This window comes from Lotus japonicus, chromosome 2 (genome assembly GCF_012489685.1).
Source record: "Lotus japonicus ecotype B-129 chromosome 2, LjGifu_v1.2".
NCBI classification, from domain to species: domain Eukaryota; kingdom Viridiplantae; phylum Streptophyta; class Magnoliopsida; order Fabales; family Fabaceae; genus Lotus; species Lotus japonicus.
Genome location: NC_080042.1, coordinates 24,884,094 through 24,910,375, shown reverse-complemented (window position 1 = coordinate 24,910,375; position 26,282 = coordinate 24,884,094). Strand labels below are relative to the sequence as shown.

The following is a 26,282-nucleotide window of genomic DNA, read 5'->3' as shown; positions in this document are numbered from 1 at the left end:
TCCTCCAGTGACGGCAAGGTTTACAAGTTTTCAGAAAGTATAATTAGTTCGAAATATTATACAAGTGACATAAGGGAATAGTCAGCCCCAGATGGCCTCCTCTAGACCTCTACAACCGACTACTCCATGGGATTCCCAACTACGGAGAACCACACGAAAGTAACGTGTCGGAGACCTACCCTGCCCCAAAATATGAATGACGAATCAGAGCTATTACAGTAACAACCAACTCAAAAGACTCTAACCACCCATATCCCACACTACTATCATCGACCCTCCCTCGATCAGGCATGAAGTCTGGGTCCTCGTCGAAAGCTTCAGTAATAGTCATTTCGCTCCGGGTCTTTCCCGCACAACGAATCATCACGAACCGGCTGACGGACGCCTGGCAGCAGGCCGACCTCCCAAACACAAACATACAAACAAAGCCAAGGCGCTAGGGTCAACTTACAGAATACAATAGATATACAATCAACATGCGATAGAGGGGGTATATATATATATATATATATATATATATGTTGTATATATACATATAAATTATGTATTACCTACCCTAAGGTATACATAGCATGTTATCGAATCTCTTACACAATTCAATCATCAAAACACATAACGATGTTTATCAACATCAAATCATCAGATCTCAACAACTATAGTTAGAGTGCATGATATGTCATGCAACGTCAATCATAATAAGATGCATTGTGTGCCAATGCAGAATATGCTGACACAAACCCGAATAACGTCACTCTGCTTGGCGACGGGACAAATCAACAACGTCACTCTGCTTGGCGACGGAACAAATCAACGACGTCACTCTGCTTGGCGACGGGACAAACCAACGGTATTACCACTTATAGGCTGGGCACCTCGAGACGGTCGTAACACTGGCCTCGTGTTTAACCATTTCTGCTCGGGTGTCGCTTATCACCTTTGGCTATAGTCAAGACGGTACAAACTCTACATGGTTTGACCATTTCTGCTTGCTATGCCGAACATCAACAGGCACGATACAACTCTACATGGATGATCGTTACCTCCTGTTGTGCCAGGTATAGTCAGGACCGATTCAACTCTACACGGCTGATCGTTGCTTCCTGCTATACCGAAGTACTCCACTTGGCACTTCATCGCGTATATGCATGTGTGCAATATGATTATCAAAACCACAACTCGTCCTCACAGGTAAAAATTGGTTCATTGACCAAAGGCATCTACAACGAGAAACCTAGGCTATAGTCAAGTCGGTTATGACCCCACGGGTTTAACCATCCTGCTTGCTACGCCAGACATCAACAGGCACGATACAACTCTACACGGCTGACCGTCACTTCCTGTTGTGCCAAGAGTACTCTACTCGGTACCTTACTAACGCCAGACCCTTGGCTAAAGCCCATCTTCAATATCTTTTCCATAAAATGAGTTCCCTTAAAAACAATATTTCTTTTATTAGGTAAAGTGTTCCATCGTAAGTTAGTGCATTATGTCGTTAATTCCAAAGTTCAGTTTTCATTTCCAACACCTTTCAAAATAAAGTTCCCAAAGCTAGGATCACCGACCCATTCCCGTTTTCCAAACTCACTTTCATTCCTAAGTCTTTTCCGTTGAATCATCGTCATTAATTAAAAGCATTATATTCTTAATAAATATATTATGGATTTATTTATATAAAACAGATTATGATTATTTTCGGTCCAAAACTCTATAAGTTCAAAGTTCCCATCAAACCCAAACAACTTCCCGAGAAAAACACCAGATCCCCTAGAACAATGAAGGTTCGAACCTTGGTTCGACCTAACAAACATTCCCAAAACAAACCCGTCATTGTCATGACGACGGTAAGTGTATTCTACACTCCAAAAGTGGCATCAAAATGCACGAATATAGTCAGCACAATTTAATCATAAACGCAAATACATCAAGCTCTATCGAGCGATGAATCAATAAGGCAGTGCTGTAAAGATAACCTTGTCATATCCACTAGAAAGCGATAAGACAGAAACCAGTAAACGGCCGAAGCCTCTCAGAAAACGGAGACACACATCTCATATAAGTTCACTCGGCCGAAGCCTCCAGAAAACATTTTCCAATTCAAGGCGATAAACAATATCCAAGCAATATTCAATATCAAGCAATATTCAAGTCGAAGTTATCGACGCCTACAATACAAATAGCTAGTAAGTAAGTTGCCCTAACCTCGAGTTGTTCCAGTCTCGCGGTGTAGGTCTCCCTCACAAGCTTGTTCAGCCAATCCCAAAGTTTCCACAATTGAACCTTTGAGCAAACAAAGCAATAATGAATCAAAACAAGTCGATACAGTCGAAACAATCCTAACTAATGTTCGACAAAGCTCAAGAAGCTTCAGAGTACAACATTTAGGCACGAATGGAAGGGCTTCCCCCGAATGGATGAGTTTTGACTCGATTCAAGTTTTGTACAAAAACACTTTATTCGCTAAAACGTGCATAACTCGAGCTACAGAACTCGGAATGACACGAAACCGGCGCCAAAATTTCGACAATTGAAAGGGCTACGCAATGGATCAGGTTATAGAGACCCAAAAATTATTTTTGGACACGGTACCCAAGCAAATAGGTTTCGGTCACTATGGAAAATAGGGTTTTTGAACTTTTTCTTCGATCTAAATCAATTCCTAGGTATTCTTAGGCGATATCTAGGCCAGGGAAACTCTCAGAAAAATTATCGGTTCGAAAACTGTCGCAGGGGTATTTTGGTCAATATTTTTAGCTCGGAAACTCAAAATCAGAATTTCGAAAAACAAATTAGATGGGGTCGATCCTAACGACATTTATAACAACTAATCCTACTAAAGCTAAGCTCAGTCGAGAGTTTTTGATCCAAAAAGCGGAACCTCAGCATAAAAATGGGTTTTTGAGCAGAATTGAAACTCGGCGGCAATTCGGCGAGATTCAGCAGAAAACAACCGGATATTCATGCTCTAGAGCACGTAGGCAATAAGTTTAGACACTGAAATCAAGTTATTTGGACAGTTTTACAAAAAGCTCAAAACTTTGAGCACAGAAAGACATAGAGAAAAGCGACAGAATTGACGATCAGAAGTAAGGAATTGCATCAGTACCTCGAGGTTTACGCATAGCAACGAACGGAACGACGATCGGTCAAGAATTGGCAAAATCACTTTTCTCCTCCTCCTCCTCTTGAAGCTACGGCCGTGTGTGTGTGTGTTGTGATTTTTTTGTTTTTTTTTTCATTTTTCAAACTATATATAGGAAATGGAAAATGCGGAAAAATGAAAATTTCGCGATTCCGATTTTTCCTACTGATTCCAACGTATTTTAGACATGATAATCTTCCCGCTGAATCTTCTAATTCTTCAAAGAAATATCAGTATGATTTTTGGTTTTCGAGGCTTGTTTTTAATGTTTACCGGCTTAAAATGCACTTTATGGTTTTGACCTCGGATGCAGAAACTTCCTTCTGAAGGAAGATTTGGAACGTCGATTAGAGTGGGCGTGCGCGGATGAAATCTTTATTTGAAGCTCCGAATGGAAAAAGTCTTCATCGTCCGTTGATTTTAGGGTTTCTGAACTATCAGGGTTTCGGTTTCGGCGAACTTCCGAGTATTGGAATTTGTCGTTCGTACATTCCAAGGTTTCGTATCGAAACGCTCGTTTATAGACGAATAAGAGAAGTTCTAACATTTCTCTGAAGATTTTTGGAATTAGTTTCCATCGTGCCTTAAAGAGTAAATTAGCTATTTACTAGCGTTCTTGACCTATGTTTAAGCGAATACTAATCGTGCTATAACTTTTATCGACTTTGTTACAATCCTTATCTTTTCCTGAACTTTCTCCTTCACAAATTTATTCCATTCAATAAACACTTGTTCAGGTTTTCCTTCACGTTACATCAAAATAATCGTGAAAAGGAAGTTTATTCGGTTTATTCCAAACTTAAAAACTTGGGTCTCACAAAAAAGAAGAGATGAAGTAGAAAATTTTCTAACCTGACAAAAGATCTTCTTGTGTAGGGGATGATGCTTTTGGAGAATTCAAATGAGAGAAATTTCTTCCATAGGAATACAGATTCTGGAGATCAAGATGGGAAAGATGAAAGGAATCTGAAAGTGGAATGGAAAGGTGTTTCATATATGGGAGAAAAAGAAAGAAACTCTCGCTATATTTGTAACCACATTCAAGAGTTACAAAAGCAACAAAGAAAACAATCAAGAATGTGAAAAGGTTTCAAAAAGGGTTTTGTAAGAAAATGATGCACGGTTAGGATTAGAAGCAATTAACGGTCAAGATTGATTTTATAATTAAGTATTTACAAATTTACATATATGCCCATGAAAAAATATTCACTCATGTGCATTGATTTTTTCATTTACTATCTTACCCTCAAAGTTGCTAAAACTTTTCTTTTATATATAATAGATACTAGATATAATACCCGTGCGTTGCACGGATTTACTTCCAATATTTTTAACAATAAATATAAGGCGTTGTACTATTTACAACTTTTTTAACATTATATATAAAATTATTATAGTTTAAATTAATATATAAATAAAAAATATTTTTTTTATAATATAAATAATAATAGTTGTGTTTAGAAATTTCTATAAATTCAAAAAAAGACATTTCGGTAAATAGCATTAGAGTTCTCTTTGTATAAATAATTAATATTACGCAAATTTAATAATTAATATTTATTAATTAACATTGAATAATTTTAAAATTTTAATTATTTTTAATTTAATAATATAAAAATAATTTTATCAATTTGTAAAAAAATAAATTAAGCAATAAATTTTTAATCTCATCAAATAACTTGTATGAACATATTTTTATAAATTTAACCGAGAAAGTCATATTTTGGGAGGGACAATCAAAGTTTCCCAAACTTATTTACACCTGTCATAACAGAGAATAATAAAGTAATTTTAAGATTTACAACTATAATAAGATATAACTTAAATAGATTAACTTAAATTTGTTCAACTTTGGTAAAAAAAAATTTCTCTATTAAGTTTCCTCAAAATTATTTTTACTAATATATAATAAGATCAAAAAATTATGTTGAGATCCTTTCAAAAAAAAAGACACGCATACATTATAGTTAATAGTTAATAGTAAATGCCTCATAGTGCCATTTTAAAATTCAAACTATTTTATCTAAATTATTTATTGATAATATTATTTTATTCTAAATCAAGTTTAATTCTTGATATTCTTCGCTAATCAAAATTTAACTCAATTTCTAAGTTTATAAATATTATTAATTAATGTAGGTAGTTGAATAAATTTTGAGAATATAATTTTTTTCGGTTTTTAATTTTATGAGGCCTAACTGCACATTTGGTCCCACACTTTTACATTTCCCACAATTTATATCCCTAACAAAATTTAATTGCATTTTAGTACCCAACGTTGTTCTATGTTATCTACTTTGGTCTTCCGTCCAATTCCATCTAAAAACTTAACGGTTTATGGGAAAAAAAATTAATAAAAAATTAGAAAACCCAGAATAATATTATCTTCATCTCTTTTTTCTACATCTTCACCATCTTCTTCATCACTCTTCTTCAAAACCTAGAAAATTAAAACCAAATTATCAAAAAGTAATTAAAATCTTTGATATTGCTTCATGTATTTTAATATAAATGTAGGATGCTTTTACTCTTTAATGTTTTTAATGAATTTTTTTAAATAATTATATAGTTAATTTATGACTAATTTATTTTTTAATTTTATTTTAAGTAAGCAAATATTTTTTAAATCATTACATTAACTCATTTTAAACTTCCTACCACAAACAAATATTTTTTGACTCATTTTTTTGTGTGCTTACATGTTCCTCCTTCAGAGGTATCCTCCTTTATAGGCAATCCTGCTCGAGCCGAGAATTTTCACATCATGGAGGAGTTAACTCTCCCAGCGAGGTTTTTTTCATCCATTAAACTCGCACCTAAGACATTGCTTAAGGGAAATCAAACATCCACATATTTTTTTTAAATCAATGTTTTATTAAGATATTTATTTATATAAATTATTTTTTATATTTTTTATCATTATATAACTAAAATTGTACACATGTAAATTATGGGTACTTTTATCAATGTAAATTTTTGGTCGATAAACATCAGTGTAATTTTTTTATTAGAATGTATTGTTTCATTCATTCTTGTTTCGCACTTTTTTTAAAGAACTAAAATGTTATGTTTTATTTAACCTTATACAACAAACACGTAAATTAGTTAGTAGTTGATTAACTTATTGCATTGGAAATTTTGTTGATCTGTTTTTACTTTAATGTATATAATTCAAAAGATTTTTTTTTTTTATTTCTTGTTGTATTTGTAACAAACTTTCAAGTAAGTTTTACATTATAGTAGGTACTTGAATAGCTTATGACTTAAACAATTTTATTCATTTTTAATATTTTAATTTAATCTATTTAATATAAAGGTTCAAAGTAACTTTTACAATTTAATAGGTAGTTGAATAGATTATGAATAAAGAAATTTTATTTAGTTTTTTATTTTATTATTAAATGTATTAATACAAAAGAAATGTCTTACTATTTAATAATGCATTTCATTTCAAAATATACATATATATATTTAATAATGCATTTAATGTAAATGAGTGCAAAAACTCAAGTCTCCTTTACATATATATATATATATATATATATATATATATAGATATAGATTATAGATGATAGATTAGATAGGAGTAACAAAATGACGGTTTATTCGTGGCTTTTGTACCCAAATGGTATAGTTTATTTTGGAAATTACAGCTTTAGGGTACTTTTTTTTTATTTACCAAACTAGTATAAATCGCCACTGTCAGTGACGATTCTATTTTTTTTTTAGTTTTTTAAAGAATCGCCAATGCTATTGGCGTTTTTTTTTTCGTTTTTTAAATAAATCGCCAACCATGTTGGCGTTTTCTTTTCTTTTTTTTTTTTAAATTTTGTTTTCCTTAAAATCGCCAACACAGTTGGCGTTTTCTTATATATTTTTTTTTTCTTAAAATCGCCAACACAGTTGGCTTTTTCTACTTTTTTTTTTAATTTTTTTTAAATAGTAATTAGAATGATATTTAATCGATTGATACTCACACACAATTTTGTGTCATTACTCACTTTTGCAACACTTTGATCATAAATATTTGAACTGATATTTAAAAATAAACATATGTATTACATAATTTAGTTCAAGAGAAAATTATTTTTTATTGTGGAGTGGAGCAGCAATGGATTTTTTTCCGCACACGTTGGGATCGTTGCCTTCGAAGGTTCTTCCAACACTTGATTTTCATTTCCTTCCTTTCCTTCACTTATGTAATGACGGTTTATTCGTGGGAGTTGGGTTTGGCACCCCACCTATGGGGCTTGGCACCCCACTTTATCAAATACGGAATTTAAAGTTCCGTATTCTCCATATTGAATACGGAACTTAAAATTTCGTACTGTATTTAAGCATGCGTGTCACATTTTCAACCATTCATTATATACTAAAACAGATACGGAATTTTATTCTCCGTATTGATACGGAAATTTAAATTCCGTATCTGTTTTAGTGGGGTGCAAAGCCTAAGGGGTGGGGCTCCAAACCCAACTCCCTTTATTCGTTGGTCTTAACTTTTTCGATGAAAACCCCTTAAGACAAGTAATTGCTGGATAAGTCCGCAATTTGTACCCAAAATCACTCAATCATTGAACATTTCAGTATTTCACCTTATCCCGTCGTGACTAGCGTATCGTTGTTCTAACTGTAGTCCGCACGCTCAGACACAGTGATAGTTTTCTTTACAGTATCTTGACGAGTGAGGGAGCTTCCTCTGCAACATACAATGATGAAGGCTTTCTCCTCATTTCAACCGCCCCAGCATTTCCCTTGCACAAGATTTTTCTCTTCCATTACCACTAGGTACTCTTTTTTCACTTTTCATTCCCTGCACCAATTTTCATTTCTAGATGTATGTTTATCCTTTCAATATACCAGTTTCCACCCTCAAAGAGAATCAAGGTGGAGGAGATAGTATAGATAGTAGAGCATTTACTGTTTCTATTTACCATTTCAATTTACCAATTTCCATTTTGGGTTCTTTTTTTTCTGTTTTACTGTCTAATCTATTTACTGATTCAAGCTTTTCCATTCTCTCCTGTTTTTATTTCCTTTTTATTGTTCTCATACTATAGATAGTAGAAGCTTGAATTTTTTCTTTTTTACAGCAGGACTCAACTTTCATGTATCAATGTTTGTTTTTTTTTATACACACTCTAGTGGATTCCTTGCATCAATGTCCATTTCATCAAGTATGTTTAAGTTTAACCTTTCAATTTTGCATATTTCAATTTTAAAGACCCTCAAAGAGAATCAATGTAGAGGAGGGAACTTAGGTGATTGGTGTTTTGGGTTTGCGGATACAGAATAGGTAATGCAAATTCAAGTGAATTAACTAATTTGAAAAAAGAGCCCATTCCTGCCGAGGGAACGGAGTAAGGCCTTGACCGTATTATACCTAAAGCTAGCCCTTGAGCAGCAAGGGAGATAGAGCTACTGCGTGTTCCTAGTCAATTTCCCCCATTACACGGTCCCCTTAATACTACGACGTGAAACAGGCATAGAGACCAACCATAGGGCATCGCTAAATTGTGAATCCCTTGCTACATCAGTGTGCTTCTTCCTTTTGCTTTTCTGTCTCACTGTCTATTTACTGATGCAAGCTTTTCCATTCTCTCTTATTTCTTGTTCCTTTTTATTTTTCTGATATTATAGAAAGTAGAAGTTTGAACTTTTCATTTTTACAGCAGGACTCAACTTTCTTTTCATGCAAAGGCTTTCTATTGCCAGGCAAAATCTGGTAAGTATTTTCTCTAAATACAATATGAAAAACTGGATGATGCTGTTGGTATGAGGTTAATGTACTATTCCAATGAGCATAGATCTTTCATTGTGTTTCTTACTCAGGCATAGATGGGTCATTGAATTTGAGAGTGATGCCACCCACCCTGTTAGCAGCAGAAAAGGAAGAAGCCAAGGCTGTGTTGTGCTTGTTTTTCAAGAAACAAGGTTTGAGCAACGCGGTTGCAGCAAGAACCATCAACAAGTCAGATCTTTTTATTGATCATCTTGTCTCAAAGCTTCACTCCAAGCACAAATCTCGATACCTTGCAGGTTTGGTTGCCACAAATTAATTACAGCTATTTCATTACTTTTTTCACATATTGGATCTTCACGATCACAGTCCTGTTGTCATAAACAGGGAGAGAGCTTACAACTCTAGAGATCAGAGATGCTCTTATTCCTTATCTTGAATCCCTTTTGGAAGAGCATGGCGACGTTCTGGGGGATTTAGTGGAAAGCTATCCAAACCCACCCGTGAAAGAAAAATCGACTTTGGCAATTCCTACTACTAGTAACGTGGTAGACTCTAAGAAGCTCAAAGCTGTGTCTCGAGTCGATGAGATAGACCCAGCTGCCGGCAAGCTTCGCCCTCATATTGTGTATCTCATGGAGCTTGGAATGGATATTGAGCAGGTTAGGAGTATTATACGACGATTCCCAGCTTTTGCCTACTATAGCTTGGAAGGTAAAATTAAGCCAGTGGTTGAGTTTTTCCTTGAACTTGGAGTTCCAAAAGAAAACATTGCCACCATCCTCACTAAAAGGCCTCAATTGTGTGGAATCAGTCTATCTGAAAATCTTAAACCAACCATGAAGTTCTTAGAGTCTTTCGGTGTTGACAAGAAACAATGGCCGAAAGTGATATACCGCTTCCCGGCCCTGCTAACTTATAGCAGGCAGAAGGTGAGGGAAAGTGTGGATTTTCTCTATGAATTTGGCCTCTCAGAAGAGAGTATAGGTAAGATCTTAACTCGCTGCCCCAATATTATTAGTTACAGTGTAGAGGACAATCTCCGACCCACAGCTAAGTACTTCCGCTCTTTGGGGGTTGATGTTGGCATTCTCCTATTCAGGTGCCCACAAAATTTTGGTCTGAGCATTGAGGCCAATATAAAGCCTGTAACAGAATTTTTCTTGGAGCAGGGATACACTTTGGAAGAAATTGGGACTATGATTTCAAGATATGGAGCTCTGTATACTTTCAGCTTGACTGAGAATTTGATGCCAAAATGGGAATTCTTTATGACTATGGATTACCCGAAATCTGAGCTGGTTAAATTTCCTCAGTTTTTTGGGTACAGTCTAGAGCAGAGGATTAAACCAAGATATGCTCGAGTGAAAAAATCTGGAGTGAGGTTACTGCTGAACCAGATTCTTTCACTGTCAAGCAGCAATTTTGAGAAGGCCTTGAAAAAGAAAATGGAGAAAATGCAAGCTGGTTAAGATTCCAGTGAAGCAGCAAGGTTTGTTCAATCCGATAATGGAAATTGAAACTTTCAGGCAATGTTTGAGGTTAGAAGATGCTCAACTTCATGATTGTTATCTTGGATTGGACCAATGGCACTACAACTGCCGATTTCTATGAAGTGAAAAGTTGCAGTTGTTCTGGAACATGGTCAATCGTTACCTTCAGGAAATACAGCTCATGCCCTTGAACTTCAGCATTAAGCTGCATTGGATTGATTTCAGAGCATGCTAGCTGCTGAAACCAAAAAAATTAACAGGGTTTAATGCGCGGCTTTGGTCAGCTCTACATGACAATTACTACTTAGTGGGATAAGGCTTTTATTGTATTGTTGATGTGATTGTTTGTATATCCAGTATTTACTTGTATTTCTTGGTAAACTATATTCAGACAACAATTTTTTAGTACAAGCAAAGGGGTAAAGAAAGTCACCTTGCCCCCTTATTTGATAAATTTTATGTACTCTTTTTTCCTTTATACATGTAATTTTAAGGTTTTGACATCTTTATTATAAGACCACTTTTGAATGTTTTTCTTGTTCCTAAATATAAGTCCATTTACAATATCAATGAAGCATTAATTATTTTTTTCCAAAACTATCCTCATATTTAATATGAAAGAGACAATAGGATTTTGAAATAATAACTTGGAGAGAAATTTATAAGTAATTAAATTAGGGTAATCTAGGAAAGTAAAGAAATTCTTTTACAAATTTATTGTTTGTAACTACTTTTATTAATCTAAGAGAATTAGGTAAAATGGTCTTATAATAAGGAACGAAGGGAGTACTAATGTTCTCATTTTTTATGAAAATTAATATCTGATTTCCTAATACAGTACTATCTTAAACGAGACTAGTGTGAATAGATTACAAAGGAAAAAAATGTTAAAGTATCATGTTAAAAAGGGGCAAAAAAAAAATAAACGACTTCAATTTTTTTGTAAAAGGCAACAAGGAAGAAAAATTGTATTAATTATGTGCAAAATTCCCTGCAGATATAGATTTGCAGGAATTTAACCAAATTTAAAACAAAATTTGTAGGAAATTGTGAAAAAATTGGTAAGAAAACTCATAGTTTATAAGCATTGAATAGGGTGATGTGTGATATTTGAGTAAATTGGGAGTTTAGAGTCATATAGGGAAAACCTTAAGGTAGTGGAGTGTAATTACTCTATTATCCATTGAAATTATACTACTTCCGGTCCTATTTTCAAGAACTAAAAAAAACTAATTTACACAATTTAAGAAATCTAATTAAACAAGTTAAATGAATTAAATTTGTTCTCGGATTAATATTGAATTTCCAAAATTGCCCTTAACTTTCTTTTCTTAATTTATATGCATCATTTTATTTTGAACTTATTTATATGCATCATTAATATTTAGAAGAGTGAAAACAAAGAGAGAAGATCAATTAAATAAGTGTTTATATTGTTAAAAAATAATTAATGCTCCACAAAGTCCAAGTTAATTCTTATAAAAATGATTTCTTGCTTGGTGTTGTTTCCCTTAGGTTGTTCCCAGCTCTATGACTTTGGTAGGTTTTGTTGGTAGGGTTTTATTTTGCTCGGTTGGTTTGGTTTCTGTTTTACATATGTTGAGTGGCTTAATAGGATCCCTTGTCGGTTGATTTAGTTGTTGTTTTTCGACTTTAACGGGAACCTTGCTAGTGGGTAAACATGTGAGGTTTAAGCACACATATGTTCTTGTGGTTTTATCAAGGTTTTTGAGAGGCTCTTGTTAGTTGTTATGGTGACTTACTAGGTTATTGTACTTCTATTCAATATATTTCTATTGCCTATCAAAAAAAAACTAGGTTATTGTACCCATATTAAGAGACATCGCCCTTTTATATATATTATCTTACATTTCGTGTTAAAAAAAATTAAACCTCTCGTTTTGCGTCTTATAATTATAAAGACCTACTACCCCTATTCCTTATTAATTGTCCACTTTGAAGTAAAAAATTTGTTCTTATATATCTGTTCACTTAGAGTTTCAAGAAAGTATTAAATGATGTTTTTCCAAGAAATGTCTTTGCAGGAACAATAAATGAAGAAAGATAAAATGAATTTTAAAGGATGAAATAAGAAAACAATACTCTCTCCGTTCCTAATTATAAGACCTAATACAAAAAATTACGCTTATTAAGAAAACATTAAATGTGTCTGATTAGTGTATTGGTTTTTTAAAAATGCATACACTCCTCCATATTTACTCTTTGTCATTTTCTCTCACTAATTAATGGTAAGTGGTAATTAAAACTTTGAAATTAAAAACACGCAATTAATGTGAAGGTTATATATGGAAGATTATAATACTTTTTGCTAGATTATTGTTAAAGGTCTTAAATTTAGGAACATGAAAAATTTAAAACTAGGTCTTATAATTAGGAACGGAGGGAGTAATATTTTTATGAAAATTAAAAAAAATTAATTCAACTTTTTCTTTTTAAACCAAATAAGACTTCTTGTGTTAATATGTGTGGTAGTATTAAATTTAGACACTGGTCCAGCGACCTTGGCAGGTTGTTTTGCGTCACACTCTTCGTGAAGGAAATGCTCAAGCGGACTTTATGGCCAAGCTTGGTGCGGACATGTCTGTGGTGGGGAATGTGTTGTATACGGTGTAAGACCCCGTTTTAGGGCATAGTATATTAATAATAATATTAAATAATATTATGGGAATTGTTTGTGTTATATGTGATATGATGCCTTTAGAAAGGACAATTATTTTATTAGGGACATTATTAGACCTTAATAATATCTAGATGACGATGTACTCCTCATGACGATCGTTTTGACTATAATATCGCTAAGGTTATTTTCCGATGACTTTTAGGTTAAAATCGGTCCGACAACGGCGATGAGTTGACGAATCGAGTCGGCGAGGACAGTTTCGTGGGCCACACCTTATGGGGAGGTGCTGGGCATGGTTCTAAGAATATTCCATGAGGGAATATTGCTTTTTTTTTTTTGAAGGTTTTATTTAAATAAAATGAGTTTTTATTTAGATAAAATGTATTTAATTATTTTTAAACCTATGGTTTATTAAATAAATAATTTTGTAAATATTTTTGGAGCCTTAATGAAGGCTTGGTCGAATTTTTGAAGATGAAAAAGACGAAGAAGTTTTGAAATTCAAATTTGAGGTTTTATGGTGCATTAAGAGGGAAAACATGGTGGTTAATGCACTTAATCACATGTCTTTGACTTGGTTTTGTGTTACATGAGTTTTTGAGTGAAAAATCTGAAGAGAAGGAGGGAATGGGCGGCCAAGAGGTGTGGGGAAGAAAGATGAGGGTTTTTTTTTCCATGTTTTAAGGTGATTTATGGTGTTTATGGAGAAGGAGAAAATCAAGGAATGGATGATTAAAGCATGGTTTTAAAAGGGAGTTACATTTTGATATTTATAATATTTATATTCAGTTATTTTTAGGAAAAAGGCTGAATGTTATTTATGTTTTTAAATAATTAGGAGAAAAGAAGGACAAAATTGAATTGAGTTTGGCTTGGGTAGAAAATTGGTGAAAACCCCTAGCCCTAGTGCATGTAGCCGCCGGTTTTGGTTAAAGGGAAAGAGGGAGGATTTTCTCTTTTTCTTCATTATTCACAAAAGCTGAACTAGGAAGACATCCATCCTCTTGTGTTTCACATGAAACTCCAGCAAGAGAAGAGAGAGCTTTTGAGAGAGAGAGAGAGAGAGAGAGAGATCGTGAAAGAGAAAGAGAGCAAGGGGAAGAAGAGAAAGCTTGTGAAGGAGATCAAGGCAGAAGAAGGGACTCGAGCAAGGAGCAAGGAGCAAGGACCATCTTCTTCATTCTTCATCTTCTCTTTCTCAAACCTTAGGCCAAGGTAATGGCTGTTCTAGTTTGGGTAAAGTCTAGGAAAATGCATGCTTGAAATCTCATGATTTTATGTGAAAGTTAGTGGTTTTGGGTGATCTTTAACATGGGGGACTTGTATGTATGATTATGGATCCTTCCTTGCATGTTTAGAGTGAAAAGGTTTATGTTTTGCTATGCCTAATCACGTGATGCCATGATCCATGATGATTTCATTCAAAACCTTGCTAATCTTGTCATATATGCATAGATCTAAATTGATGACTAATAACATGTATTGGATTGAGTTATATGTTGATGGTTATGATTGGAAAGCTTGCTGGAAATTGATATGTGAAGCATGATCAAGCATGTTTAAAAGTTTTGAAAACCCTAGATCTAAAGCATGCCACGGCCGAACCCCAATTTTTTAGGGTTTAGGCGATTTTTCTTATCCTTTGATTTATTTGTTTGAGTTGATGTATGTTGCTGATATTTTACTACTTGGTACATGAAAAGCATGATTATTTGATGTGCTATGAAGGTTGGCTGAAACCCTATTACCCTCTAGGGTTTGAGCATTGATTTGGCTACATGTGAGAGTTGTTTGGATAATTACTATCTTTGTGGGGAACGGGGCGAAACCCTAAACCTCATGAGAACTATACTATGCATGAAGACTGATTATTGTACCCTAAATTATGATATTAAGTATTGAACCTTGAGATGTGAATTCGCTTGCAAGTAGTGATTATGTGGTTATAGTACTAGGCATAGACTATGGACCATGAGAACGATGGTGCCATGAGAGACAAACGGTTACTTGCACGCGAGGGTGAATTTGTGGATTGACTGTGTGGTCTCCACGTGATAACCATGATTTAGTGATGGGATAAGGATTGACTGTGTGGTCTCCTTGAGATTTGTGGATTGACTGTGTGGTCTCCACGTGACTTGGGTTGACTGTGTGGTCCCCTTGTGTGTTCATCTGCGGATGATCGAGATTGGTCAAGGTGTTGATGTGGTTGTGTGAATGGTGAGGACGTTAGTCTAACTAAACCTTAGGCTTGCTAACTTGAGATATGAGATTTTGAGACTCTTGTTAATTGTATGCTTATGTTCGAACTGTGATTATTTGTGAGTCTTGCATGAGAACTGACCCTTTATTATGTGTTATCTGTTTGTTCTAGGGGGGGGGGGGGGGGCGGATGACTGTGTCCAAGAGTGAGTTGCGTTCTTGGGAGTTGATTCTCAGTGAAGAGCACAAGGACGAGGCTTAGGTGTCCGACGCGCACCAAGTCTGTCAAATATACGTCGACAATGCTATGCTCAAGTGCACTGACAAGAAAGGAGAGTGGATCGAGTCTCAGATGCTTACGGGAAGGGTGGAACTACCATTTGCGCCCTTTCGTTTCCAGACACCTACTGTGGAGTCAGAGCAATCCTCTAACCAGGAGTCGGAGTTGGAGTCAGATCCATCTGAAGAGACATCGGTAGAAATGAGTGAACCTCTAGTTAAACCCGAGGACTTACTGAAGGCTGAGGTGAAGGAGGAGGAACTTCCACCGCTACAAGGAGAGTCCTGGAACATGAAGAACCCAGATGAGGATGAGGTGAAGGCCTAGAGCTTCTTTCGACTGGCAGTTGATCAGTACTATCAGCAGAAGGGCCAACTCTATCGAGGTCTGAGGAATCATCTGTTGAGGGAGTTCACCAATGAGCCACTGCCAGATGACGACTACTCCACGGAAGAAGAAGTAGAGGAAGAGGCTAAGGAGTAGGGTTGGGCTGAGAGACATTCACTTTCATTTGGGGTTTGAGAGTACCGAGTTGGGCATTGAACTATTTCTTTTGCTTTTTCATTTTGGATATTTAAAAGTGATGTAATTTTACCTTGTCCGACTCATGTTTCATACTCTTCCCGATGATTATTAAATTTCAAAGTTTTGCGTTGTTGTTTATTTCCGCGAGGTTAATATGGTTAAGTTTGAAGAAATTCGTAAAATTGAACTTTGTCACTAATTGAAGAGTAATCAAATAAATGACGAAAATTCTTTACGAAATTCATGATGTTTGGTTACTGTGTGACACTCGAGAAATCAGAGCGTTACATACGGCGCCTTCGACAGGCCTTGCTCCTCTTTTCTTGGCGGATATCCTTTGTGTTCCTCATTTGAGGCCTTAGTTTTTCTTTATTTGTTCGTCATCTACCAAAAAATTTGATAACTCTTGTAAATGGTGGAATGAATTCGGGATTCACGACGAATAATAGACCAATACACAACACCTAGATTTTTGTTTCCCTCCATCACAAATTCACAATCTAGCCAAACTAATTTCTCTTTCTCTCTCTCTCACCTTCTTATCCTTCAGCTAACGTACAAACAAAACAAGTCTCCAAAATCTCAAACCAAAATATCCTCTTTCGTGCTAAAATCAACACACTCCCTCCCTCTTACTCCTCTTTCCTTCTTTCTTTCTTTCTTGCTCAGAAGCTGAAATTCAATTCAAAACGCTGCGTTTTTCCCAGTGTCTAAACATTTCTCAATTTCCACAAACCCTAACCCTATGGAAGTTTCACCTGTCTCAGTTTCAGACAAGTGCTTCTTCTTCTCCCCTCCAATTCGCCATTCTTCTTCCGCTTACCCTCTCCCCTCGTGCAACAACTACCACCGCTTCCGCCGCCGCCGCTGGAGTTACTGTTGCGCCTCCAACCCCGACACCCTGCTCGCCGGCGGTAATGCCGTCGTTACCGCCGCTTCCGGCAGGAAGCGCGAGGTGGAGCACGACGACGACGACTTGAAATCTTGGATGCACAAGCATGGCCTCCCTCCGTGCAAGGTTGTTCTGAAAGATAAGCCTTCCCACGATGATACCCTTAAGCCTATACATTATGTTGCTGCCAGTGAAGATCTTCAGGTTTTTTTCTTTCGTAATTCATCGGTTTTGTGATTCTTATTTTCATTTTGGTGTTCTTGTTATTGATATGCTATGTCTTCTTTGGGTTGTGTTTCTTGCAGGTGGGCGATGTTGCAATCTCCGTTCCAAATTCGCTGGTTGTCACTCTAGACCGTGTCTTGGGAAATGAGACTGTTGGTAATTATGCAATGCTTCTGATTCTTTGGTTATGTCCTGTTCTTCTTTGCAACTGAATTATAGTAGAATGCAAATTGCATTGTTCCCGTTCCCCCTGTTAGCAGGTATGATAGGAAATTAGGAATTGAAATAGCTTGTAAACACAAACCCATTTCATCCTTAATTTGGTCCATATATTTCTTTTTTAAATATGAGCCCTGTATGTATAATGACACATGGATTCACATAAAGTTAATGTAAAGTGCAAGGGCCAAACTGAAAAATGGTTATCATGTTTAAGAGCAAAAACAGTATTTAAAGTCTTTATTTGTGACAATACTTTTTAATTTGGTTTATAAACTTTGCTGTGTTATCGTTCCAAGTCTCCAAAAGTTGGTGTTAAAACTTAAAACAATAACAGTTTGTGAGAACCAAATGAAGAATGATTATATATATAAGAATTGGCTTATAGGAAAAACTTATCATTTAGCTATAAGGAACTAACAAGCGATGAAGCTCACTGTTGTAAGGATGAGAAAATTGGGATAGCTCCCGTTGCATCTTGTTTTAGGTGATTTGAGCATGTCGAGAATACTTATAGAACACCATTAAGGAAGATATAGACCAAATGGAGGATAGTCCTATAGTTAGAGGAAGAGGGAGATCAAAGAAAACTTGGTCTAAACCATTAATAGAGATTTAGATGTAAATGGTTTTTAATGGGATTTGATTCATGAAAGGACATTATGGCATCATTTAATCCATGTAGCTGACTCGACCTGGGAAGAAAAGACTTTGTTGTAATGTATATTTAAGGACTAAATTGAAAACTTATTTCTTATAGGGACTAATAGTAAATGAGCGTCACATAGAGGCACTGAGAATATATTTTATTTTAAGCTCTTTTCCTTGTTAGTTGTTTAGTTATGTGCATTAAATAATAGGTCATAAATGCATTTTTAGTGTTTCATGGCTGATTTGATTTGAACTTTTCTGATAAGATGGCATATTGATCCAAATTCTTGAATTATTTTATTTAGATGATTGATGTTTTGACGGAGGTATGTGATAAAGCAATAGCAGTAATCACTAAGGTATATCAGTTAGAGAGTTGTCAGAATCTGTTCTAACTTCTAACCAATTAGAAGTTAGAGGTCAGTTAGTTTGCCTAGAATAGATAGTTGAAGGAAACAATAGGAGGAGGCTATAACTTGAATTGAGTGGAAAATGAGGAGCTTCTGGGTTTCTCTCAAATATTCTGCCTATTTCGGAAATTCCTATATTCTTGAGGTTATCTCAGGTAATCTCTATTAAAGCAATTAAAGAAGTTCTTTCTCTGTTTTCTGATACCAGTTCTATCAGTATGTCATATTCCTCTGGTTAGTCATGTTTAGTGTCAGAAATGGATTAGAAATTGTATGGAAGAGGTTCAGTGTTTGGGGTGACAAAACATGCTTATTCTAGAAAAGAATCTCAGAATTCATTTATAGGACAATGAAAAGTGTGATTTTCGTCCATGCTTCTACTCAGTGAATTGATTTGTGTCTGTGTTGTTCAGGTGTAATAAATGTTAGATCAGTGGATTGGAAGTGTATTATTGCATTTTAACTTTTGAATTTATATCTCATGCTTTATCCTTATTGCAGCTGAGCTACTGACCACAAACAAATTTTCCGAATTGGCATGCTTGGCATTGTATCTGATGTATGAGAAAAAACAGGGGAAGAAGTCTTTCTGGTATCCATACATTAGGGAGCTTGATCGTCAACGAGGTAGGGGCCAGATGGCAGTGGAATCGCCTCTTCTATGGTCAGAATCTGAGCTGGCTTACCTTGCAGGAAGTCCATTAAAGGTTTCCACTTCTCTGCCCCTCCCCCCCTCTTTTCTTTCTCTTATTAATGATGAATACAAAATCCAGTGTACTGATAAGTGATGATATTAAGTTCTTTTAATGCTTGATATTTTTCACATATATCCGGACTAAATTCTGGTGGTTGTGATTTAGGATGAAATTCTTAAAAGGATTGAAGGAATAAAAAAAGAGTATGATGAACTTGACACAGTCTGGTTTATGTCTGGTTCTCTTTTTCAGGTAATTTACTGGTACTAGAACAAGTACAATTATTATTTACATTGTCACTTGTTCTTACATTATATCATAATGCAGCAATATCCATATGACATTCCTACCGAGGCTTTTCCATTTGAGATTTTCAAACAAGCCTTTGCTGCTATTCAGTCTTGTGTGGTGCATTTACAGGTAAAGTTGCCTTCTTATCTAGTATATATTTGTACAGCTAGTAAATTATGTGCAAGATCCTCTGAACTTTTTAGTACCTTACCAGTCTCTTCAGTTAATCTTGGTCTATTTTAATGAGCATCTCATATTTGACCCTGAAATTACCTGAATGCAATGCCAATCTTCCATGCTGCAATTATATATCAGGCCACAGAGCTTTATATACAAGTTTATTCAATCTACTAATTTGTTAACATATTTTAACTTTTAATTGATTCTTTGATGGAACCCTGATATTATTCAACTGAGAAATGTACAAGAAACAGATGAGTATTCGAGAGACTCATCACTCTCCTAAATCCCAATTCCCAAATGATCCCAAAGATCCCTAAATCCTCTTCACACTCCCTTTTTTCTAGGCTAACCCTTAACTAACTAACTAACTAACTCTATAGGCTACCCTTAACTGACTAACTAACTCTAAGTACCCATCATTCTTGGATTTGTTAAATTATGTGAATTTGTGACAATGAATTTAAAATTTAAAATTGATATTTTTGTTGTGACTACTGACTACAGAATGTAAATATTTTTCAGCAAACATGGATATTATTAATGCTCTTGTTTCTTACTTTTGCATCATGTACTAATTTCCTTGTAATCTTTGGTTACTTTCCACGATTGATCTGTTTAAGATTCATGCTAGACTTCTCATTGATTGATGTAGTTTTCTGTTAATGGCGTTTAATATGCCTGCTGGGAGGGAGCTAAGTGCTGCTCTTCTGTCTGACAACCGCAGTTGCTAATCTTGTCTATCTATCTATCTATCTGTTTTCAACAATGGGTGCAAATTGATTGCTTGTCTTTTTGACATCAGAAAGTTAGTTTAGCTCGGAGATTTGCTTTGGTTCCACTGGGACCTCCTTTGCTGACCTACCGAAGCAACTGCAAGGCAATGTTAACTGCTGTTGAGGGTGCTGTTGAGCTTGTGGTTGATCGCCCATACAAAGCTGGGGACCCAATAGTCGTCTGGTATAAATATAATACATGCTTAACTGGACAATGCATAATTTGGATAATGTACTTATTTCTGTAGTAGTTGCTTCATTATAAAATTTATAGTTTGTCATTTTCAGGTGTGGCCCACAGCCTAACACAAAGTTACTTACAAACTACGGTTTTGTTGATGAAGAAAATCCCTACGATCGTCTAGTAGTTGAGGTATAGTTGGTCATTTACTTTGTCCGTATTCACTCTTGTTTCAATTAAAATTTAACCCTGCTTATACATGTGTCTCAGGCAGCTTTGAATACTGAAGATCCACAATATCAAGATAAAAGAATGGTTGCTCAAAGAAATAAGAAGTTATCAATTCAAGTTTTTTATGTATTCATACTGAACTCTTAATTTCGTTTAAGTTATTTGGTGATTTTTCTTGTCAATTCCATAGTTTAACCCAACCTCGGTGCAGGTTTATGCTGGAAAGGAAAGGGAAGCTGTTTCAGATATGCTTCCTTATCTCCGTCTAGGCTATGTTTCAGATCCTTCTGAGATGCCATCTGTTATCTCTTCTCAAGGTCCTGTTTGTGCTGTAAGTTTGTCTATTCTTGTGTTTTCCTTTTCTGAATTTGAGGAATTTTAAGAATGCTAAAGATCAAAAATCCAGTATCTGTCCTCTTGAATCTTGACTTTAATTATCCTTATAGGTAAGCCCTTGTATGGAGCGCGCTGTATTAAACCAGCTGGCTAATTATTTCAAGAGTCGGCTGGCTGGTTACCCTACTACCTTGGCTGAAGATGAATCTATGGTACTGTTTGTTCGAATTAGAAGTTGACCAAGACTTGTTAACTTTTCATTGATAATTTATTTATTGCATTAGCTGACAGATGATAGTCTGAATCCAAAGAAACGAGTAGCTACTCAGCTTGTTAGGCTGGAAAAGAAAATGCTTCATGCATGTTTGCAGGCAACAGCTGATTTCATAAACCAGCTTCCTGACCACAGTGTATCTCCATGCCCTGCTGCATATGCACCTTTATTAAAATGAAAGGTCCAACTCTCTCTGCTTTGAAATATGTCCATCATGTACTTATTGAATTGGAAATTTTTGCAGTAATTCATGATTTTTTTGTCTTATACTTCGTAGGAACTGGGTTGTCTGTGCTATACATTATGTGGATTGAACGAACAAGGTAAGTTGAATTACATTTCTTCATAGCATTGAATATTTTAGCGTTCTATTTGATATCATGTATAAGGAAGGGAAAGGTAATCTGGTGATACAAATCCCATGAATTAGGGTAATATGTAATATGATAATATATTTGAAATAAGTAGTTGAAAAAGAGGTAACCTTGCATAATTTTTTAATAATGACTGAGTTAGCTTTCAAGGCTTAAACATATCTCCAAATAATGCGAAATGCGAAAAAAATGATAGGTAGGCAACAGTGAAAAATAAACCAGAAGAGAAAAATCATGGGGAGGATGTTGATCATGAATGCAACATAGGTGTAGTTAAAAGTTTGTGTAAATGATTATGCTCTGTTGATTCTTTGTTATGTAACCAGTTTCAGAGTAGTCTGATTGCATGGGTAGATGCTGATGCATTAGGATTCGTGTTCTTTCTATAATAGTGGACAAATAATACCCTAGCATCTAAAAGAAATAACAGGGCATGGAGTTTGATTGTGAAGGCCTTTATGCATAAGTGTTTCAGATTTCTATGAGTGATCTTATAGGTCCATGAGATTTCCATACATATTTGAATATAGTTCACGAGTTGCTGATATCTACTCTTTCATGATTGATGTTTCTAGAAAATTAATGGAAGAGTTCCAGAATCCAGACAAAAAGGGTTAGTTCGTCCTTTATGTATCTCCTGAAGATATGAACTACAAAAGAGTCTTTTCTGTGTCCCTTTTCATTAGTTGAGTTTTTTTTGGGGGTCTGTGGCGGCATAGATGACTGTAAAATTGGGTGTTTGAACGATAGCCATAATTGTAAATGGAAATCTGGATACAGATTCTAATTCATTTGTGTATATAGGCATAACTTTTGTATGGCAAGCCAACTGTTTGCAGTTCACGTGGAAAATAGTAGTAAAAATGTCAAATGCAAGATTTTCTCTTTTTTGTTTACCGAAGATGTTAGTTACGAATTTCAAATGACATAAGCAACTAAATGACGGAGACATTAGTTCTTGTTTGTCTTAATCTTTAGGTTAAGGGTAATGGATTAAGATCCTCTCATAGTAAAGCATTGTGTCTATTTTTCTCTTCAAGATGGTCCCACCTATTTAATATATAAAGTGTATGGGGTGTGCACGGTTTGGTTAATTAGAGAACTAATCTAATTAGTATTCTATTAAACCGGTTTTAAACCAATTTTAAGAATTGGATATGGTTTTGAAGAATTGGATATAGTTTTGGTAGCATTATAGATTTTATCACCACCCTAATCTGTCGCACTTATGTTTGTGGAAATCAACTATACAACGTATGTAAGATTGCGGAATACAAGTGATACATTCTATGATGGAAAATGCAAAAAAGTGGATGTTGTGAGAATGTAATTGGGTGGTACCAAAATTAGTGCTCTAGATGAAATAGACACTTCAAGCAGATTCAATACCTTTTTGGGAACCTTGCCTCTTGTGATTAGTGATTCAATCTCACTTTTCATGTATTGGGATGGTATGAGAATATAAAGGGGTGGTACCAAAACTAATGCTCTAGATAAAATAATAGACGTTTTATGCTGATTCAATACACTTTCGGGAACCTTACCTCTTGCCATAATCTCACATTTCATGTCTTGGTATTAATTACTGACACATGCATAATAGGAAAATCAAAGAAAGAGAAAGAGAAAAAATTTGCATCTGAAAATATTCACTATGAATTGTTAATCGATACAATGAGTATTGAATCCTTATATAGGATTGAAGAAGCTTGCTCTATAAGCTAAACTAACAGCTAAGCTAACTCTAACTTAATGGTAACAACATCTAACAGAATTGACAGCTGTTCAAAACAGAATTAACAACTGTGTCCAGCTGGCACACACAAACTAAGCATAACCGATATTTTCATATCACTTATATACCTATATACTCTAATACACCCCCTCAAACTGAAGGAGGTGAAAAAAGCTAAAGCTTGTCAACTACATTCAGTTTGTCCTTGAGCTGTAGAAACCTTGTTGGGGAGAGAGCTTTGGTGAAGATGTCAGCTTTTTGATGTTCAGAGGGCACATGCTGAACAAGAAGACTCTTGTCTTGAACTTTCTCTCTTACAAAGAATATATCCATTTCCATATGCTTAGTTCTGGTGTGTAAAATAGGATTGTGAGTCAACAACACTGTGCTCATGTTATCACAATAAACTGTAGGAGTAGTGATGACCCGAGGTTTATTCTATGATTGTCGAGTCCTTCTTGTTTCTTTCTTCTTCCTTTTTGAGTCTTTTATTGAGTTTTAAGTCAAGTTAAGTCCCTTTTTAATTCATATTTGCATCTGAGTAGTTTAGGTGTTTTTAATTTGTTTAGATGATCTTTTAATTAGTTTTTATTGAGGTTTAAGTCCTAAGGTCAGGTTTGATTTAGAGTCTTGAGAGAATATGAGAGTTGATTGCATATTAGAAGTTTTATTTGATGAATTGAATGAAAGATTTCTGAATTATTGTGATTAAATGAGTGTTTCCATGAGTTACATTGAGGAAATGATGGTTTTTGAGATTCTTTGGAGGTTTCAGGTGATTTTGATGGCCAATGATGATGGTTGAAGGCAAAGTAATGAGCCATGATGATAGTTGAAGAAGGAGTTACAAAATTGAAGAAAAATCAGATGAGCCACGCATGTGCGCCATGTATCCCACGCACATGCGTGGAGCTACTGCAGGAAAAACCTGATGCCCACTCATGTGCGTCGTCTGATCCACGCACATGCGTGGTGGCAAAATCTGATGCTTCGAATTTTGCGTTTTGAGCGTTTTGCCCACGCATGTGCGTGGAGGAGGCCACGCACATGCGTGGATTACTGCTGGAAACTCTATAAATAGGGATTTTGTTATTTCTTTTAGGGATCTTGTAACTTTTTGAACAAAACTTAGAGGTTTAGGTTCTTGGAGCTTGTGGGAGGCTTCTTGGCCCTCTTCTTTCAGGTTTTTATTCCTTTAGTTTGCATTATGAATTCCCTAGCCATGCTTGGCTAATTTCTCTTTTGTATTTTGGGTGAAGTGAACCTTAGTTCTGATTATGGTTTAAACTTCTTATTTTCTTATATGAATAAAGTTTCTTTTCCATGTATCTTTTCTCTGAATCAATATTCTCTTGAGTGCACACAAGTGTTTTGCTTTCTTCTTGCACAACAGAAGTTGGTGAGGATTAAGGGACTTGGGATTAGATTGATTTGTTTGCTATCACTTAGGAATAAGGGTAGAAACTTTTTGTGTTGGCCTGAACTTATAAACTTCATTCTTCAATTGAATTGATTAGGCACTAAGGAATTAGGTTTGGCAAATGAAATTGAATGTTTTACTTGATTAAGGAATTAACAAGTAGAGGTAGAGGCTATAACATCATGGATAAGGATTCTGAACTTCATATAAGAATTTGATTTGAGAACCATAATTGGACTAAGTGGAGCTTTGTCCAGGGTACTTCTTTATCTGAATTATAATTCTTGCTCTTCATCACAAGTGTGTTAAACACAACAAACCCTCAAACTTATATTGCTTTCTTTTTCACATTCTAAACACAAAACTCTTAGAAGCAATTGATGAATAACTATCCCTGTGGTTCGACAATCTTTTGTATTACTTCGATCAATCCGTACACTTGCGGAATTGCTATCAAGTAGTAAAGGGAATTTTCAGTTCTGTGAGTAAAGATTGCACCCATAACAATTCTGCAGTATTATTTGCAAGACTCCTATACTCTGCCTCAATGCTTGACCTTGCAACTAGAGTCTGCTTCTTAGCTGTCCAAGAAATAAGATTGGAACCAAGAAAAATGCATGAGCCTGATGTGGAACTCCGATCATCAGGGTCAGATCCCCAATCAGCATCACAGTAGGCAATCAAAGGAAGAGGCCTAGTCATGGAACATGGTTGAAGAAGTACACCATGAGTAAGAGTGCCCTTTAGATATCTTAGAATCCTTTTGACAACTTTCCAATGCTCCTCATGAGGTTGTGCCAGAAATTGGCACACCTTGTTGACTTGCAAATGAGATTTCTGGGCGAGTAATGGTTGCATATTGAAGTGCACCAACTACACTTCTATACTCAGTAGGATCCTTTAGAACAGAACCTTCATGTTTGGAGAGTTTGACTCCACATTGCATAGGAGTGGAAATAGCTACAGCATCAAGCATGTTGACTTTGGTGAGAAGGTCTGAAATATACTTAGTTTGATTCAGCAGCAAGCTTCCACTAGTCAAATGAGTTACTTGAACACCCAAAAAATAGTCAAGTTGACCAAGCTGTTTTAGAGCAAAAATAGAATGAAGTTGAGTTGTAAGTTGTTGAATGAGAGTCATAGAAGCCCCAGTGATGATGATATCATCCACATAAACAAGCATGTAAATGCAGCCTTGTGAGGAATAGTAGGTGAATAAGGAGGGATCACACTTGCTGGCTTGAAAACCAAACTTGATGAGAACCTCTTTCACCCTATGAAACCAAGCTCTTGGAGCTTGTTTGAGGCCATAAAGGGCCTTTTGCAACTTGCAGACCAGATTTTTGTCCATGTGCTCAAAACCAGGAGGTTG

General features: G+C 35.5%; 2 protein-coding genes across 5 annotated transcripts; both read left to right on the top strand.

The window, feature by feature from the left end:
- The first annotated feature begins 7,590 nt into the window (after nucleotides 1-7,590).
- On the top strand, nucleotides 7,591-10,875 carry LOC130737828 (transcription termination factor MTERF5, chloroplastic). Of its 4 annotated transcripts, none has more exons than XM_057589680.1 (4): nucleotides 7,591-7,927; nucleotides 8,815-8,864; nucleotides 8,972-9,178; nucleotides 9,267-10,875. In XM_057589680.1, the coding sequence occupies exons 1-4, from the start codon at nucleotides 7,851-7,853 to the stop codon at nucleotides 10,349-10,351; spliced, it is 1,419 nt and encodes a 472-aa protein (XP_057445663.1). In that variant the 5' UTR covers nucleotides 7,591-7,850; the 3' UTR covers nucleotides 10,352-10,875. The 4 variants fall into 4 exon arrangements, with proteins under 4 accessions (XP_057445663.1, XP_057445666.1, XP_057445662.1 ...); XM_057589683.1 differs by having other exon boundaries at nucleotides 8,947-9,178; XM_057589679.1 differs by having other exon boundaries at nucleotides 8,812-8,864.
- A 5,612-nt stretch (nucleotides 10,876-16,487) lies between these two features.
- On the top strand, nucleotides 16,488-22,651 carry LOC130737827 (fructose-bisphosphate aldolase-lysine N-methyltransferase, chloroplastic). Its single transcript, XM_057589678.1, has 13 exons — nucleotides 16,488-17,116; nucleotides 17,218-17,293; nucleotides 18,919-19,124; nucleotides 19,278-19,364; nucleotides 19,440-19,532; nucleotides 20,389-20,543; nucleotides 20,648-20,732; nucleotides 20,811-20,897; nucleotides 20,983-21,102; nucleotides 21,218-21,319; nucleotides 21,392-21,562; nucleotides 21,659-21,704; nucleotides 22,331-22,651. The coding sequence occupies exons 1-11, from the start codon at nucleotides 16,766-16,768 to the stop codon at nucleotides 21,557-21,559; spliced, it is 1,530 nt and encodes a 509-aa protein (XP_057445661.1). The 5' UTR covers nucleotides 16,488-16,765; the 3' UTR covers nucleotides 21,560-21,562; nucleotides 21,659-21,704; nucleotides 22,331-22,651.
- The last annotated feature ends 3,631 nt before the right edge of the window (nucleotides 22,652-26,282 follow it).

What these genes read in the sequence shown, in the direction of transcription:
- LOC130737828 (XM_057589679.1), top strand. Translation starts at nt 7,851, where the DNA reads ATGATGAAGGCTTTCTCCTCATTTCAACCGCCCCAGCATTTCCCTTGC. An exon ending in TTCTCTTCCATTACCACTAG is followed by an intron (nt 7,928 to 8,811) that starts GTACTCTTTTTT and finishes TCATTTTTACAG; the next exon opens with CAGGACTCAACTTTCTTTTC. An exon ending in CAAATCTCGATACCTTGCAG is followed by an intron (nt 9,179 to 9,266) that starts GTTTGGTTGCCA and finishes TGTCATAAACAG; the next exon opens with GGAGAGAGCTTACAACTCTA.
- LOC130737827 (XM_057589678.1), top strand. Translation starts at nt 16,766, where the DNA reads ATGGAAGTTTCACCTGTCTCAGTTTCAGACAAGTGCTTCTTCTTCTCC. An exon ending in TGTCTGGTTCTCTTTTTCAG is followed by an intron (nt 19,365 to 19,439) that starts GTAATTTACTGG and finishes ATCATAATGCAG; the next exon opens with CAATATCCATATGACATTCC. An exon ending in CTTGTGTGGTGCATTTACAG is followed by an intron (nt 19,533 to 20,388) that starts GTAAAGTTGCCT and finishes TTTTGACATCAG; the next exon opens with AAAGTTAGTTTAGCTCGGAG.